General features: G+C 31.3%; 3 protein-coding genes across 3 annotated transcripts; 1 reads left to right on the plus strand and 2 right to left on the minus strand.

The window, feature by feature from the left end:
* Positions 1–6,496: 6,496 nt before the first annotated feature.
* On the minus strand, positions 6,497–8,508 carry LOC106437298 (alpha N-terminal protein methyltransferase 1). The gene is made up of 8 exons (XM_013878206.3): positions 8,234–8,508; positions 7,905–8,049; positions 7,778–7,836; positions 7,577–7,687; positions 7,384–7,485; positions 7,192–7,246; positions 7,011–7,108; positions 6,497–6,913 (listed from the first exon to the last, which is right to left on the minus strand). Exons 1-8 carry the CDS (start codon positions 8,366–8,368, stop codon positions 6,788–6,790), a joined length of 831 nt encoding a protein of 276 aa, XP_013733660.1. The 5' UTR covers positions 8,369–8,508; the 3' UTR covers positions 6,497–6,787.
* Positions 8,509–10,006: 1,498 nt separating this feature from the next.
* LOC125590305 (probable calcium-binding protein CML43) lies at positions 10,007–10,688 on the plus strand. Its single transcript, XM_048763762.1, has one exon. The coding sequence runs from the start codon at positions 10,032–10,034 to the stop codon at positions 10,578–10,580; it is 549 nt and encodes a 182-aa protein (XP_048619719.1). The 5' UTR covers positions 10,007–10,031; the 3' UTR covers positions 10,581–10,688.
* A 194-nt stretch (positions 10,689–10,882) lies between these two features.
* LOC111207173 (epithiospecifier protein) lies at positions 10,883–12,526 on the minus strand. The gene is made up of 2 exons (XM_022704904.2): positions 12,387–12,526; positions 10,883–12,127 (listed from the first exon to the last, which is right to left on the minus strand). Exons 1-2 carry the CDS (start codon positions 12,417–12,419, stop codon positions 11,129–11,131), a joined length of 1,032 nt encoding a protein of 343 aa, XP_022560625.2. The 5' UTR covers positions 12,420–12,526; the 3' UTR covers positions 10,883–11,128.
* Positions 12,527–18,580: the final 6,054 nt, after the last annotated feature.

The following is an 18,580-nucleotide window of genomic DNA, read 5'->3' on the forward strand; positions in this document are numbered from 1 at the left end:
ATATTTATATAAATAATATATTTCACTAAAAAAATATTTTCGGTTATAATTGTTTAAGTAAAAAGTTAAAGGATCATTCTGTAAAAACAAATAGAAGAGGTGACAAGGCAAATATATAGTTTCTCATTGGCCGATTATTTTCGCCTACGTGGACACTCTATCTGAGGCTTATATACTCGAGTTTTAATTAAAATATGTAATATTTATAAGTTATTACTTTAGAAAACTGTCATTTAATATATAAATTTAATCAATTACACAATAAGTTACATAATTTAATTGGCCACACAATATCCAATAAGTATAAAGTTACATTGAAGTATAAAAACAATTTATATAGTGAAACAAAAAAATACTTTTAAACCATTATATTATAAAACAAAGGAAATATTCAAATTATATTGACACATTAGAATAGTAAGAATCAGAAAAGCTGAAATCTCAACGTGGATCATTTACGTCGGCCATGCCTTAGACCATCTCCAATGTATTCCTCTATTTTTTTCTCTAAAATAGAGGAATTTCATAATATAGATGGATTTGTCTCCGATGTATTTTTCTATTTTCTCTTCTGAAAAAGAATATTCTTGATATATTCTTTTTTAAGTTTACAAATAATACTTTTTATTTGTGAAAGTTGAAAACCAACCCAATTTATTTTAGTATTTTATAAAATTATGATATTATTTACACTAAATATTTCTTTACAAACTATTATGTAAATAAAAATATAATTGTATTTATATAAATAATATATTTCACAAAAAAAATATTTTCGGTTATAATTATTTAAATAAAAAGTTAAAGGATCATTTTTTAAAAACAAATAGAAGAAGTGACATGGCAAAAATATAATTTCTCATTGGCTGATTTTATTTTTGGCTACGTAGACACCCTATCTAAGGTTTATATCCTCTTTTTATTACTTGTTTGATCCCTACGCAGTAACCCGTTCAACTAAATAAAAAAAAAAGACTTTGAATAATTTATTATTAAATAGGTAAAGATAATTATTATATACATATTGTATTATATCCAAAATAATATTTTCAGTTATATAAATAAAATTACAAAATAGAAATATCCATAAATATTAAATAAATATAAATATTTCTAAAATATTTATACTTCTCGAATATTTTCAATTATTTGAACTCAATAACAAAAATATATATATTTGATTAAAATATAAATTGATGTTCAATTTAAACATTTAAAACTATAAAATAACTTATCATAATGGTTTTGGAATTAATATTGTATATAATAATAAATATTGAAAAAATGATTATGGCCAATAATAAATAATTAGTCGCGTAACATTTTGTCAATGAAGATGAATATATTTGTATTAAATATCACGTTATTCAGATTTTCAAATCCTCGTTAATATTTGTATATCAAGAATAATAAATAATGAGTCATAATGATAACCATCGAAGTGATACGAAAACACGTGGTCGTAGATACTTCTCTGCTCTCTCTGTTTTCAATTAAGTCTTACTTTAGCATTTTCACGAAAATTTAAAAAATTATATAATAAACTAATATATTTTTATTTAACATATGATTAATAAAATAAAATTGATTTAGATAAAAGCTTATTGGTTATTTAAAAAGGTAAAAAATAAATTTAGTATATAAAGTTACATAAAATTGTAGAATAACACTTGTTTTGAAACACAAATAAAATTCATAATACAATTTTTCATGTTTACAATACCATTTTTACTTTCACTTTTAATGAAAGGTAAAAAACATTTATAAATCTAGGGTTAACTAATCTAGACTTAGAGTTTAGAGTTGAACGGTGAAGTAGAGTTTTTGAAATGTGAAATTTAAGACTCTATAAATATATAAATAAATATTTTAATTTTTTTTTGAAATAATTTCAAACATAATTTACGATTTTCAAAAAAAATTGAAAAAAAATTCGAAAAAAAGAAATTTTTTTTTAAAAATTATAAAAAAGTTTGAATTAAAAAAAGTATAATTCGAAAACAAAAAAAGAATATTTTTAATTTATTTTTAATTTATTTAAATAAGTATTTATTATATATATATATAACAATGATATAAGAGTCTTTTGCCACGAAGATATATATATATATATATATATATATAACAATGATATAAGAGTCTTTTGCCACGAAGAGGATATTTTTGAAAATTTTCTTTTTATTAGCGGTAAAGATAAATAATGTTACCATGAACGTGGTAAACATAAAAAAAAATTCGATAGTAAATCTAAATAGTCACTTATTATGAAACATAAGGATAAGGAGTATGAATCAAATGAAAAAGGTTCATAGCACCCAAAAAAAGGTGAAGGGACTCGATCTGATTTTCTTTATCGTTGGTTCTACCACATATTGCCTTACTCATAAAGGAGGCCATTTTTATATTATTGAACCTATAAATTTTATCTATTCTTCTAATGAGCTTCAGCTCAGTACACAATATTCGTTAAATCTAATCCAAAAATCTAACAGAGTACTAATAATCATAACATATATAAACATCTACTTTAATGCTACAGAGGGTTGGATCTTGGCTTGCCTACTTATCCTTCCATATGACATGTCCTTTCTATCACCATGCTACCTCGTCCTAATAGCTGATATACTTAACTGAATCCCTTGTTCCTTAGTCACTAAATCAACCATTCCTACATGACCAAGTAACAAAGAGGTGGCTTGATCTCCAACCAGTCATCCAGAACAGTCCAGACGTTAGCCGTGCTCAACATCTCACAATAAAATATTGATCCGCATTATCAGCCAGAACATCATCTCGGCCTACCGGCTCTTAAGCTCTTAAACCCCACAACTACTCACAACAGCCGACTTTAATTCACCTAAACTCATCCAATTTTTTATCTGGTCCGTCAATCGCTCTTAACCAGTCTTGATATTCTGATCATAAACTCACTGTGGCTCATTTGTTTAAATACTCAGCCCCAAAAGACTCTTGGTTCACAGACATCTCCACCTACCTTGGTCAATACATGTATCTATCACACCTGCTCAGAATCCAACAAACCCGACTACACTTTACATATGGATCCAACAGCCATTTCATCAGTTTTTCTGAACACCAATCTAACCCATTAATTACTAGCTTCGGCCCTAACCATCGTTTAACACTCTGACCATGCGAGGGCTTAGTCTCCTTGTCAGAATTCAACTTTCCTCCTAGACATCGAAAACCCATGGCACGATCCAATCATCCATAGATCCATAGCCTTCGGGTGAATCCGATTGGCGCTATGGATGAACGGTTACATCCTCCTCTCATTATCTTGATTGTTTACTTTTTTCTTCTGCATAAAGATCAAGGAAAATTAACCGTAGGGCCGAGTAATAGACCATGGCTGTAGCGGGTCTGATCACATGATCCATGGATCATGGCCGTTTGGCATGATCAAAGTATTGATCTAGTTCCTCAAAAACAAGGATATTCTCATGCAATCAAATTTGTTAAGAGCGAGAGCTTAACTGAGTTAAAAACCATGATGCTGAGCTCCATCACGAGACTAGTGTGAAAGACAACAACATACTATTGTTACCTCTTCTTATAAAGCGTTGTGCAGATATAAGGAGGAAGGTTTTTCGGCGAGACTGTGTACAGCGATGAGATGGTGCAGTAGAACAAACCAGAGTGGAGAATGTTGACACCATCGAGATAAATGGGTTCTTTGGCGGAAGAGGTTAGTTATTCGGAGGTGGTAAGGGAGGGATTGGAGAAATGAAACTGTTTTTTTATGTTTCAAATTCCGCCTCTTGAGGTGGTATTCTTTTCTATTAAATTTAAAGTATAAATTATTTTTTCTATTAACTCACAATAATCTTAGATATAAATTACTGATGAAATTTATATTTTTCAATAAAGGAAGTTTTGATAGGAGTTTTACAAATGCTATATCCAATAAGCATGGATTTGTTAGAGAAAACTAAAAACTTTCAAATCCCTAATACAATAAGCCCCGCCTAAGTATACCAATTAGAACGATTATGTTAGATTTTGTAAAAGTGTGTGACTAAGGCCATGTTCATTTTTGTATCCAGACGTTGCATTTGGATGTTAATATTCAGATGTTGTTCGTTTACACACTATTGTAGTAACATCTAGATACAAAATCTATAATATCTAGAATAACTAGATATTTAAGATTCAAAAAAATGTAGAGTTTGATGATACATTTGCATCTCAAAATCTAAAAGATCTAAATATCATTAATACAAATATAAATAATTAAATAAGTTATTATGATCATTATATAATATTTTTAATCGGAAAATCGTGTTTTCCTGCTGAAACTAGAAAACCTCATTTTCAAGTCAAAACAAAAATCAGGTTTTTCCGCCAAAATTATAAAATCGTGTTTTCCGCCAAAACAGTAAAATCGCATTCTCTCGCCAAAACCGTAAAATTAAATTTTTTTCGTCAAAACGAAAAAGTATGTTTTTCGCCTAAGCCGTAAAATCGTATTTTCTGTCAAAATCGTAAAATCACGTTATCCCATCAAAACGTCAAAATATGTCTCCTGTCAAAACCGTAAAATATCATTTCCCGCAAAAACTATGAAATCAAGTATTCCCGCAAAAACATAAAAATAAGTTTTCTCGTCAAAACAAAAAAAAAATGCATTTTCGCAAAACGGAAAATCATGTTTTCCCGGAAATCCCAAAAATCATATTTTCTAGTTAAAGTTGAAAAATCGTGTTTTTCGTCAAAACCAAAAAATCGTGTTTTCCTGCAAACATGGAAAATCATTTTTTTCCTCCAAACCCGTAAAATTGTGTGTTTTCCCCAAAACCGTAAAATTACAATTTCATGTCAGAATCAGAATCGCTTTTTCCTACCAATTACGGAAACTGAAAAATCACATTTTCGCCAAAACTTGAAAATCATATTTTTCTCGCTAAAATCAGAAAAACTCATTTTTCCGTCAAAACCGAAAATCATGTTTTCAATCATGTTTTTCCACCAAAACCATAAAATTATGTGTTACTCGTCAAAGTAGCAAAATCATATTTTTGCCAAAACCGCAAATTGTGTTTTCCATTAAAATTTTAAAATTTAGTTTTTCGTCAAAACTCGTAAAATGAAAAAAAATACAAAAATGATTTTAAAGTATATTTATTTAAATAATATAATCAAATAGTATGTTATTATAAAATAAAAAATGAACAAATTTAGGGTCTAGATATTGCATCCAAATGCAAATCTTATATATTAAAATAGAAGTCATGACTTCTTTCATATGTGATTTTTAATTTGGATCTTCACTTAGAAATCTTATTAAATGTATTTTATTAAAATTACAATACATAGAATCTTTAAAATACTTTAATGATAATATATTTTGATATCTTTTCGTTTTAAATATATATATATATATATATATATTTATTTTAAAATTCTAACAAATCTGTTTTAAAAGATTTTTACAAAATCTTCATTTTCAAAATTGTATTTAAATATTTTCAATGATTTTAAAATATAATTATACATTAATATATTCAGTTATCGTTTATAAAATGAATAAGCATAAAAAATATTGGTGAAACAAAATCTAGCTTTGAAAGACGGATCAAAATTTAGCATAAATTAAATACAAAATAAGAAGTGACAATACAAAATTAAATACAAAATAAGAAGTGACAATACAAAATTAAATACAAAATAAGAATTTAGAATAAATTAAATACAAAAATCAGAATTTAGCATAAATTCAAATATGTTTTCTCATAAATATATTAATTTGCTTAATAACTGAATACAAATACAATTAGATAAATATATAATAAGAAGTGACAAATACATACGATTTTAAATAATTGATTAATTATAACATGTAAACTATAAAATTATTGTATTTGAAATAGTTATATAAAAATTTAAGTATATGATTAACGTTAAAAATATATACACTTATGTTTTAAAAGTTAAAACAATAATTTATGTATAGAAAAGTGAAAACAAACATCCGCGCATCTAGTACTAATTATAAAAACAAACGACTTTTGAATGCAATATCTAGATGTTGTATTCAAATACTAAATCTAGATGCTAAATCAAATACAAAAACAAACATGGCCTAAATTTCTTGCATTGAGAACATAGGAGACTTTGATTCCATTATAACACAGCAGCAGAAGCCCTAAACCAACGCTTAACACTTGAGCAGAGAATGGAAACAACGATCACACTCTCTACATGGATTCGTTGCACAATAAACCGTTGATATAGAACCAGGAGAAGTCTGAAAAACTAACAAGTTCCCCTAGCCAAAAGCAATCCGCAATTGCAACAACACCAGCAAAACACCACACACTACTACAGATCTTTTAAACAAATTCTTTGACCTAAAATCATTTATTGAACAAATGAGCAAAATATATTTAAGAGCAAAGAAAACAAACGATGTTGTCTTCGCCTTATGGTTCAAGTTTGGAGATGAATGCAACAACTAAACATAAGGCACCTCGGCTGCAAAAATGATTGATATGCAACAACTACGATTCAGATTACAAATCACCATTTGAGGAATACGCTCTAACTTATGTGTAAATTATAATACATATATCTTCCAAGTTCAGAAAATGAACAAGGTACATAAACCAGGCGAGGACAGTAGATTCGAGCAGGCCACATCCAAACCACGTGACTGTGAACTTACCTCGAAGCAACCAAGCCTTGCTCCACGGATCTTACAATAACTTTGGTAGCTACTTTAATTAAATCAAGACCAGAATTTCGCAACAAAAAAAAAACAAGACTGTCATTTGATAATTTGTGGTCTGTTGCTGCTAGTTTTCGATCTGGTTCTGTGGACTTTGGGTGGTGTATCAACCGTTAAAGCATACATTTTTACAGCAAATAACTCTTTCGGAAGACCCTTCTGATCCTGGAAATGGTTTTGGAAAAACTGTAAGCTTCTAAACCAACAGTTCTTAGAATACAATCATAAGATGACAAAAAGAAAGAATAGACAAGAACTAAACCTTTGTTTGATAGAGATGTAACCCACATCGACGAAAGAGCTGTTTAAAGTAGGGATCCGATCGGGTGATGCTACGATCCTCTTTATCCAAAACAAATCCTGCGCAGCAAAAAAACAAATATACTTAGTTTTCCTCAGATAGAGCAGTTCATAAGAACATCAAAGTCGAGAGCGAAAAAAACCTTGCTTAGCAAGATTCTCTTTCACCACGAAAAACCCACCGGGTTTAAGGCATCCCTAAGATCAACCACAAACATCACATGAGATTAAGCAGCAGAAAGACACAACCGCATAAAAAAAACTATGGATTCACATGACTTGTAATAGAGAAACAAAACATGGTGTAACGAAATAGTAAGACAAAAAGTCTTCACCTTTGCTCGGTTAAAGAAGGAAACAATATCATCGTCAGTGAGATGCCCAATGCACCACTGAACCCATATGACATCGTATCTCTGATCAGCTGGAGTAAACTCCTACAGTTATATATAAAAAAAATTAACAAAACAAATGTGAAGGAGAACTGAAAACAAAGATAAAACAAATGAGAATGTACAAGAGTGATACCTGAAGAGGTACACAGAAAAAGTTAGCTGCTTTGTGCGTTACTGAGCCCGTAGATGCCAGATTTTCACGTGCAGCATCGAGGAATTGTGCTACAGGCTCGACAAGATCAACCTAAGATCAAAAACAATAGTTGTCAACAAAACAAACAGAGAAGAACTGAGAGCATAGCAGCAAGTGAACAGAATCAAAGAAAACATTCACCTCGTTAAAGTACCGTATCAGAAGATTCTTAGTGATCCTTCCAACACCAGATCCACAATCTGCAAGTGAAGTTGTGTGATTTTCAAAGAAACACATATGTAAAAAGAAAGAAAGGAGAGAAGAGTACCAAGAGCCACTAGATGTTGATTTGTTTCTCCATTCACTAATCTTTCTTGCAGAAGGATCTTGAGAAAGACCTCACTTCCTATTATATCAGCATCATTGACATGCCCATATCCTCCTAATACTCCATCAACAGAAGCTTCAACACCCTTAAATTAAGAACATGAAATAGAAGCTTCAACAGGTTAAACATGTTAGGGTTACAAATTTACTTGCAATAGAAGTCAATCAAATCTGAGAAATACTACAGAGAATCAAACAAAGAAAAAAAAGAAGGTGAAATTAAAATCAAGACAGAGACTAAGAACAAAAAACGAAACAAGTTTAACTTACTTCCCAGTAAGAAACTCCGTCTCTGTACCACTGGGTCTTCTTCGTTTCATCTCCTTCTTCTCCAATTTCTTCTCTCCACATCTCTTTTGCGCTGTTAAACTCCTTCCCTTCAGAATCTACGCCACAAACCTCCATCGGATCTAAGGATTGAGCTAAAACGCTTCTTCTAAGTTGATCCTGACACACTTACGGTGCAAACTGCAAAGCAAAGCAGACGTCGTCGTCGACGGCGGCGAGATATCGTTTTGGAGGTTGCAGTGGAAGTGACCGAATACGAATGGGCTGTAAAGAGAAAATGTAATTTTACTTATGGGCCTTTTTGGGTTTATGGGCTTTTGATTTAAAGCCGGGTCTCCGAGTATCAGAACTCAACCCGACTCGCTTTCCTATTGTTAGTTGGTTTTGTTTTGTACTGTTTATTTTAGTTAATGAAGTTTATTTTAACTATAAATCAGACATTAACAACAAGTCTTTGTCATTTTCTTTGTCAACTAACATGTCTTTGTCTTCTGTTGAATTGGAAAAATCTAAAAGCTGGAACCAATGGGCAATGGGAACGTCACCAACGTGAACGTGAGACATCATGACAAAATAACCACATTACGTAATATATACTACCTCCATTCCCGAAATTAAGATGTTTTAGATTTTTTTCTTGTTCCACAAAAATAAATTTTCTATATTGTTAAAGTATTTTTTTATACTTTCGAGGAACATTAATTGAGAATATTTGAATTGATTAAATTTCATTGGTGGAAAGTTATTGGAAAGTGTATAATAAAATAAAAAATAAATTAAATTATAAACATTTATTAAATTTTTAATAAACGTGCATACTCTAGAAAATCTTACTTTCAGGAACAGAGCAGAGGGAGAGGGAGTAATATACACGTAACTTATTCATTGTCAAACAATCAACGCTGCCAAATAACAATATTCTTACCTTGTTTAAGAAAACTAAATATTTTTAAAAAATGTTCTACAGATTTTTATATGTTATTAATTAATGGTAATAAACTAAAATACAAATAAGATTATTGTTAGCTTAAAAATTAAGATTATGGTAAATTTCTTTGAAAGCATAAAAATTTATCACAAATAGCAGAAAATCATAAATAATATTAAATTACCATAAATCTTAAAATTAAACCTTAAACCTATTTTTATAGAAACAAATTGTTTCAATTATTTTTCATTTTTCTATTTTTGATATTTAGTTTAATATATTTAGTAATCATTTAGTTATAAATAAAACATATTTATTTTATAAATTTTACTGAAGTTTTTTTTTTATAATTTTCACTTTTGAGCTGTTAATTCAAAAAAGAGTACAGGTTCAAAAAAGAGTACAGTGCTATTTGAAGATATTTTAAAAATTATGTAAAAAATCACTAAAAGTACTGTTTTAACTATTTATAATCAAATTTAAAATTATTTATTAGCTCCGTTTGATTACTAATTTTCTATGCTCTTGTGTAGCTTCGAAACATTTTAACGAAGAACAAATAAAAATATTTTAAATTAGTTTGCCTCGTAATTCATAGTTTTACAACAAAAAAAGATATATATATATATATATATATATATATTTAAGAAATGAACGATTAGAGTATGATTAACCCGAGATTCTTATGATAGGGTTCTTAGCGGAAGTTAAAAGTTAAGAAACAGTTTCTTAACTTCCGCTAAGAACCTCACTCTAAGCATCCCGGGTTAATCATGGTCTTAGTCTCCGGTTCTTGATTCTTACAAGTCTCCGATTATATTAATAGAGAGTAACAAGAAGAAGAGAGTAGCAATGGAGATCACCATTAACGAGAAGAAGATATTCTCGAGACAATCTTCTTCATTCAGACTACGAAGTCCGAGTCTAAACGCTCTCCGTCTCCAACGTATCTTCGACCTATTCGACAAAAACAGCGACGGATTCATCACCGTCGAAGAACTGAGCCAAGCCCTCTCACGACTTGGTCTGGACGCGGATATCTCGGACCTCAAACCAACCATCGAATCTTACATCAAACCGGACGAAACCGGACTCCGGTTCGAAGACTTCGCAGCACTGCACAAAACACTAGACGAGTCCTTTTTCGCAGGAGACTGCGAGTGCGACGGATCTCCGGAATCAGATCTGGAAGAAGCTTTCAAAGTGTTTGACCAAGACGGTGACGGGTTTATCTCCGCCGTGGAGTTGCAAAATGTTTTGAAGAAGCTAGGGCTTCCTGAAGCAGGAGAGATTGAACAAGTAGAGAAGATGATTGTCTCCGTTGATAGCAATCACGATGGTCGCGTTGACTTTTTTGAATTCAAGAACATGATGCAAACTGTTATTGTCCCTTCCTCTTAAATCTTCATTTAACCTTTCTCGTTTGATTTGTCTCCTTGAATGGAAAACAATTTCAAGATAAATCTTGTGTAATGTTTTATTCCAAGAAAATCAAATTATGTTCCGTTTTTTGGTCTTAGAGCATCAAAACATCGCTTTGGTGTTAAATATAATCAAATTAATAACTCATACAAGATGAGAGATATAAACGATTGTATTGTATTGCATAGTTATTTTATGTATTTGTGTTGTTAAAGATATAGACATAGATATGGTGAATAAATGTTAAGAGGACGATCGGGAAATTAAATGAGACAACAAACTTGTAGATAACTTCATATCATTTACTGTATTAAACACACGTAGTAGTACATAGTACATCTTATTCCTACCAGTACAGTTTTGCAAACGAGAAACACACAAAGTTTGACTTGATAATAAGCCACGCATAGTTGGCTGTTTTTCATAGGTTTCACAGACCTTTATTTTATCTTACATATTATGAGACGCAATACAGTAATAATACTCACCACACAAACAAACCTTAGAGAGTAGTGAGAGCGCATTGTTTAGGCGGAATGGACCGCGTAGAAGTACATCTCATCGGTACGGTTGTTGGTGGGACGTTTTCCTCCATGCATGAGGAGGCCTTGCTTTCCATAGACGGTAGCAGTCGTGTAGGCAGGCCAACCGAGTTCACCCGGTTCAGCTCCTCCTCCAAACTTCTCCCACACCAAACTCTCGGTGTTCAACGCGTAACCCTCATTGGTCAATGTTCCGGGACCATAATGTCCGTTTGGATCCGGCCCGACCTCACCTCCAAATATTATTATGTATTTTCCTACTGCCGCATGCGCAAACACGCTTCTTGGAGAAGGTTTCTCTCCTTTAGTCTCCACTTCGGTCCACTTTTGAGTAGCAGGATCAAAGTAGTGCACAAGATCAGACTCATAATCGTTTTTTCCATTAGGATCAGGTGAAGTTGCAAACCCGTAAACCACCCAAATCTTCCCTTGCACCACAATGAATCCAGCTCCTCCTCTTCTCTCGAACGTAGGGTACTGCTCACCAGGATCAGGTAGCTGAGCCCACTTCCCATCAGCAATGTTATACGCCTCGATGGTCCTGAACCTAAAGGGGGTCTTCATAACCCCGCCTTTGCTCACCCCGCCGAATACATACACGTGGTTTTCATCCGAAGCCATCGAGTGGTAAGTACGAGCCTCAGGTCCTCCCTCTTCATCGAGCTTGGTGAGGAACTTCCACTCCTTTGTCACTGTATCGTACGAGTAAAAGTCGTCGAACTGTTTCTTCTCATCGCGGCCTCCGAATAGATAGAGCTTAGTTCCCACGGCCACCATGCGGGTGCCCAGGGCCTTGACGTTAGGGGCTTGTCCGTTGGCCGGGGCGATTGACCAAGTGTGAGTGTTGAAGTCAAAGACGTAAAGGTGTTTGTCGATGGAAATGTTTGGCGTACGCTCGCCACCGAAAGAGTAGAGCTTGTCTCCGACCACGGCTATGCCGTGTGAGCTTCTTGCTCCAGGTCCCTCTCCTCCTTTCTGCTGCACCTGTTAATTAATGATGATGATGATGATGATGATTAATGACAGTTAAAACTGAATATATATGGGTCGATTTATTACTCAGTTACTTGACAGTCAGGGTTGGTAGTTCGAAGTTATGACAATACTCATTACTCGAGTAAAAAAACAATGACTATCCAATCCTAGTATAATGTTTTCTCGTGCAAAACAAAGAACTGATAGAAATTAACCTAACATTTTAAATAGAATTTTTAATTAATTAATTAATTAACTAAGTAATTACCTTGATCCACTCGCCTTGCAATGTGGGAGCCATAGCTGCAATGTTCAATTTTTTTTTGTTGTTTTTGCTATTTGTTTGCGTCTATCCTCTTCTTTCACTGTTATGCTATTTATAGGCTAATATTCCAGGTGTCGATGACAAAAATAAAATAAAATTCTAGGTGTCAATATTTTTTTTCTAATACTTTCAGTTTTCTTTTTTTTTGAGATTTTATTTTTAAAAAGTACCACAATATGATTTTCAAAGCAAGAAAAGTATTATCACAAAAGATCTAAGAAGAGTTAAAAAAGTACTAACGACTTCATTTTAATGAGAGGGTTAGAAAATAGGAACAGTTCTAAAACTTCTCAAAATACTTTAAACGTTTTATGATAGTATCAGTCTTATCAAAATTTATGGTATTATAGGAAAGCAAAATAGATAAAGTGGTTTTCAAATCTTAACCTATGCGTTTCATTTATATGTAATTTTTAAATAAACAACACTTAAAAAGCTTTCATTTATGAACTAAAATAGTTTTGGAAACTGTAATTATTAACATTCAGTTTTACATCTATTATATTTTGTGTTTACAATAATTACACCTAGAATTACCATCATTCGAAATCAAAAACTTATTTTCACTACTTTATAGTGACATAGGACTGTAGATAGCTGAAAATATTATATTGAAAATTAACAGTTTAAAAGTAAATTATGAACTAAACAATATTTCTCTTTCTATAAAATTTTAATATGTTAAACTATCATACTTTATATAAATATATATATATATATATATATATCATAGTAATTTTTATCAGTTGAATCAACTAGTCTTGATCCAATAACTAACCCTAAAATAAGGGTGGACACAGATGGAATATCCGCATTTTTTTTAGATATTTTGTATCCGATCCGTTTTGTTCAAATAATCAACTATTCGATCCGATTTGAACCTAGCCATCCGGATATTCGGAAAATTTTAAATTTTTAACAAAATATCCAATTTGATCCGTATGAATACAATTTAAAAAATAAATTAAAAATTCAAAATAATATAAAATAATAATATTTTTTTCAAAAATAAATATATTTTACTTTTAAATACCAATTATTAATTTAATAAATAAAAATATTATAAAACTTATATAAAATAAAATATTTCTATAACTTATATATATAATTATTTGAATGTATGTATATATATACATATAATGGATCGGATATCCGTTCCTAGAAATATTAGTGTTTCACAAATTTGTCTCTATTTCAATATTTTCTAAACGGTTGATCGGTTTTGTTTCAAGTCAAAAACAATAGTGTTCAATCTTAACTCGATTTTTGGACTTGATTCTTTGTTCAGCCGCGAGAATATATCAATAACGAAATTCTTTGCTTTTTCTTTGTTATAAGACCTTATTGGAGAACCAAGAGCTCTTGGTCTAGTGGTAATGGAACTCCAGCTGGAGTGTCCGCTCTGGGTTCGAATCGCCTTGGTCACCTTCCCGCCTATAACCGTGCGTGCCCGGATGGAAGGCCTCGTGGGGATTAGTCTGGGCTTACCGCCTGGGAACCCCACGGTCATCAAAAAAAAAAAAAAAAAGACCTTATTGGAGGGTTTGGAATGTAATAAAATGTTAACCAGTTATTCTCAGCTGCGACATGAAGACCTATGTGCACGTGTGAAACCAATGTGTATATACGTGTGAAGACAAACGAAAACACCTCACCAAAACTGAAATGATGTCAAAGTTAAATTTAATCTATAATTGTTAAAATTTCACATTTTATGATTGAGGAACCAGACATGCTGGCAGGGCCGGCTCATGACGGAGGGCGGCAAGTTCGACGGCCCCGGGCCGCTCCAAATCAAGTTATATTTATATTGTCTGATGTGTGAGCTAAAAACAAAACTCAAGAAAAACATTTAAAAACCAAAAACTAACTAATTATAGGATCCTAAAAATTTTGTCGCCCAAGGGCCTCCGGTTATGTTAAGCCGGCCCTACATGCTGGTTTTGTAAAATTTTATTAAATTCTGCTCTAATTTGGCTGACATCATGAAGATAACAAGAGTATAAGGCCAAAATCTATATGCCAACAATATATATATATATATATATATATATATATATATATATATATATATTTATGTATAATTTCCGTCAATTTTAATAAAGTTATATTAGAAGATTGAAATATAATCTTTAGCAAAAAAAAAAAGATTGAAATGTAGGCTTTAGAAATGGAAGAGAAAATGGAAAGATAGTTAATAAATGTGAAACGAACAATAATAAATGTGTATAATACATTTTGTTTGTTTTTAGTTTTATTAGCTTATAAGAAAGTTAAATCTTAACAAAAAAATTATTTATTTTTAACGAAAACTGGGGTTAGATATAAAAGAATTAAGTTGCTGTATATATATGTGTGTGTGTGTGGTTGTGTGTTATTTGTTATATTTTGGTCATTAAACCTGATATTTTTATAAGAGTTATGTAAAATGTATAATTTTTTATGAATATCTGAACAAATAGCTTCGTTTTAAATGTAGCACTAACAATGGGTGATTCCGAAAATCATAGAAAATTATAGGTTAAGTACACAAATCTTAAGACAAAAAGCTCACTATAAGCACGAGTCCTTTAATAAAATATACATAGTCACGTGTCACCGCCTGTGTGATAAAGAACAACGTGAATCACGACGGTCACAAACCCTGCGGTGTCTTTCTATATAGCGCCACGTGAATCACCGCACCGGGCACACTCCACTTTGGCACTTTGTAACATTTGATCTGTAGTCAAAGTTATTATGTAACTAGAGATGCGGAAAACCTACATTGTATGAGCCCAATGGGTCACATTACGTGACCATCATTCTGTTACTAGTACAATTAAACCACGTTTAATTTTAGACTCTTTTCGATAAATAATCAAAAAATAACTGCAACAATTTTGATGACATAAATAATCAAATTAACTCTTTAAGCATTTCTATATATAACACCATATACTAAAATGAGGTGTTACAATCATATCCTTATTGGGTACTAAGACAGTTCCTAACCGCCTCCCGCATCGCAACCATATCAACTAACTAGTTCTAATACTACTTGTAATACCTCACCACTCATAACTAATGGACCGTAGAGGTTCGAAAGACGTGATTACTGATCATACAATCACCACATGATATTTTTGCGTTTTATCCTCGTTCGTACAGTATTGTGAACTACTTCACTCATTCTTTAACTATTATAGAAACATTCGTAACTATTAATTTTTATGGACAAATGGTCAAAAATAAGTACATTTTGGTAATAAATATAGGAAAAGCAATTCTTTAAAAAAAAATCACGTATACCATTATATACCAGAAATCATAATGTTAGATAACACTAGGTAAAAGTTTAGTTTATACCCAAATTTCTAAGTATCACATGTTTGAACTCTTTAGTTTGCATTTTCAGATTCTCTAACTTCAAAAAATCCTTCTTGGTGGTTTGACGTTCAAGCACGAGAGAGGTGCCATAGCTTAAACAATTAAACTACAGATGGCTTTCTTTGAACGTAAAGACCTTGAGGTAGTATCCATCATTACTAACTTCTATATAAACACTTGAGAAAATAAAATTTGATTTCCGAAAACTTTTGTTGATGTTAGTAGTAATAGTGATGTGATGTTTAGTAATGTAGCGTTTTGACCTTGTGATTTAATTAGGTTTGTTTGATCTTGAACTTTCAAAGACACACAACACTTTGTTTACTCAGTTCACGACCTTCCATCGTTACGTCTGGGGAGAGACGGTACTCTCAACAATCACTATCCGATCAGTAGAAGGCTCCTCCAGAATCAATTACAACACTCGACTATTCACCTTTTCCTATGTTATCTATTAATAATATCAATCCCAATTAATGTTAAAAGTCGCGTTGTTTATCCTAAAAGTTGCATTAATTGAAAAGAAGTTATTAAATTATATATGTCTTTCAGCATCATTTCTAAAATGTATTTGTTTGAAAAGTTGTGTCTTTTTAGTTAGTTTAAAAAGTAGTTAAAATATCTCAAAAATTGTATTTCCAAAAACTAAGAGCTGTGTCTATTCATTTGGTTGTAAATCCATCTTCTCATAATAAAATATCATTTCATCCTAAAAATGCAATGCTTTATAATATGTTGTAAAATTCTGAAAATATATTTTTATCATCATAAGCATGTATCTTTTTCTGCTAGAAATGTGAAATGAATTTTAATAGATTGTGAAAATGTGTAATAATATTTTTTATCATTCTAGGATATGTCTTTTTAATATATTTTAAATAAGAATCCAAAATGTCAAATGATGTATCTTTTCATTTAAAAAATGCTTAGGCATTTAACATGTGAAAGGATATGTCTTTTCATCTTGAACATTGCATTATTTTTTAAGAAAATATTTAAATGTATACGAAAGTGTCTTTTCACAAGATGTATCTTTTCATGCTAAAAATTAAGTGAATTTTAAAAGATTGTAAAAAATGAATAAGAATGTGTCTTTTTATCATAAAATTTCATAGGTTTTAAATTATATCTTTTTCTCTCTCTAAAGATGTGTGTTTTATTTTATTTTAAAACTGCATAGATTTTTAAAGGTTTCTCAAAATTTCTAAATATGTATTTTTATCCTAAAATCTATTAATAATATGAATCCTAATAAATGTGAAGGGGTATGTCTTTTCATCTTAAAAAAAACTTCATTATTTTTTTTTTAAATGTAAGGGTGCCTTTTATTATGATGTGTCTTTTGATCATGAAAAATGAATTTTCTTATAATGAAATGTTTCTTAGCCAAAAAATGCAATGATTTATAATATGTTGTAAGAATGTGTAAATATTTTTCCTTTATCATCATAAGAATGTATATTTTAAAAACTATGCTCTCAAGAACTGTAAAAAACAGTTACTTACAATAGTGAAGGCGATCTTTTCATCTATTTTTTCTCTGCAATTTCTATCCAAGAGTGTTGAATCTGTCTTCTAAAGAATGTTTGGTTTCATAATGGCATTTCCAGATTCTCTTTTTAAACTATTTCTTTGTGTTTTTATTTTCTTTTAAATGGAGAAAAGTTGCAGAATCATTCACAGCGTTTTTGGGTGTTGACCACTTCATTTCCCAATTCATTGTTGTTATCTCCGGCATGGAATTCATGTCCATGATCGACAACAATACAATCAATTTGGTATTGTTGAATCCAGATTCAAGTGGTAAGGAAATTATTCTAACTGCTTTACTCTGGAAACAAGTGCCATGGAAACCGCCATGGATAGAGTTTGCAATAAACAATCTTGGAAGAATAATTTATTTGTTGTACGGGGTTCTTTTTTGAATAGTTGAAAATTGGCACGTCCAATCTCTATTCCTTTCGAGATAATCATTATACTAGATTCTTAATATATATATATATATATCTATAGATCTAAATTGGAGTTTGGCCAACCTTATACAACAAAGGAAGTTTTAAAGGAAAGCTTGAAATTTCATCGAATGTATAATTGCTGAAGGTAATCGCATCGAAAAATTCTATCATCGAAGAAAATGGTCCAGATGAAAGCTTCTTCAAATTTTAGTTTATGTGTTATGTTATATTTTCTTTATTTTAAATTTACAGTTGGTTTCATCTTTATTATCCTATTTGTAATGCTACATTTTATATAAATAAATAGTTGTTTTTTTTTGCTAAACTGTGAATATCATAAAATGAAAGTTTAGGGTTACAAAAGCCTAAAAATGATACCTTGGCAAAAAGAAATAAAAAACAAGGTATACACATGATTGTTAGATCAGAATGTTGCAACTATCTAATCCAAAGTTGCATAAGAGTAGTGAATTTCCTCCTATGTCTTCTCGCACTGATGGCATTACGGATATCCCTGTCTATGGTGGCGAATGTTGTCTGCTGCGGGGAGAATCCAGTGAGATGAACTGCCGAGTTGCGCTGCCTCCAGATGTTGTAGATCATGGACTGAGTCGCTAGCTTCCTGATGGTGGATGGGGCTGATGATGTGGAGAATCGTATCCAGGAGAGAAGTTCTTCCCATGAGAGGAAAGCCGTTCGGTTGGGATCAAGCCTTGCAAAGAATCGCAGCCATAAGGCAGTGCTGTACCTGCATTCTAGGAAGAGGTGATCACGCGTTTCATCATGTGTATTGCAGAAGCAACAAGCCGTTTG

The sequence above is a fragment of the Brassica napus genome, chromosome C7 (genome assembly GCF_020379485.1).
Source record: "Brassica napus cultivar Da-Ae chromosome C7, Da-Ae, whole genome shotgun sequence".
NCBI classification, from domain to species: Eukaryota; Viridiplantae; Streptophyta; class Magnoliopsida; order Brassicales; family Brassicaceae; genus Brassica; species Brassica napus.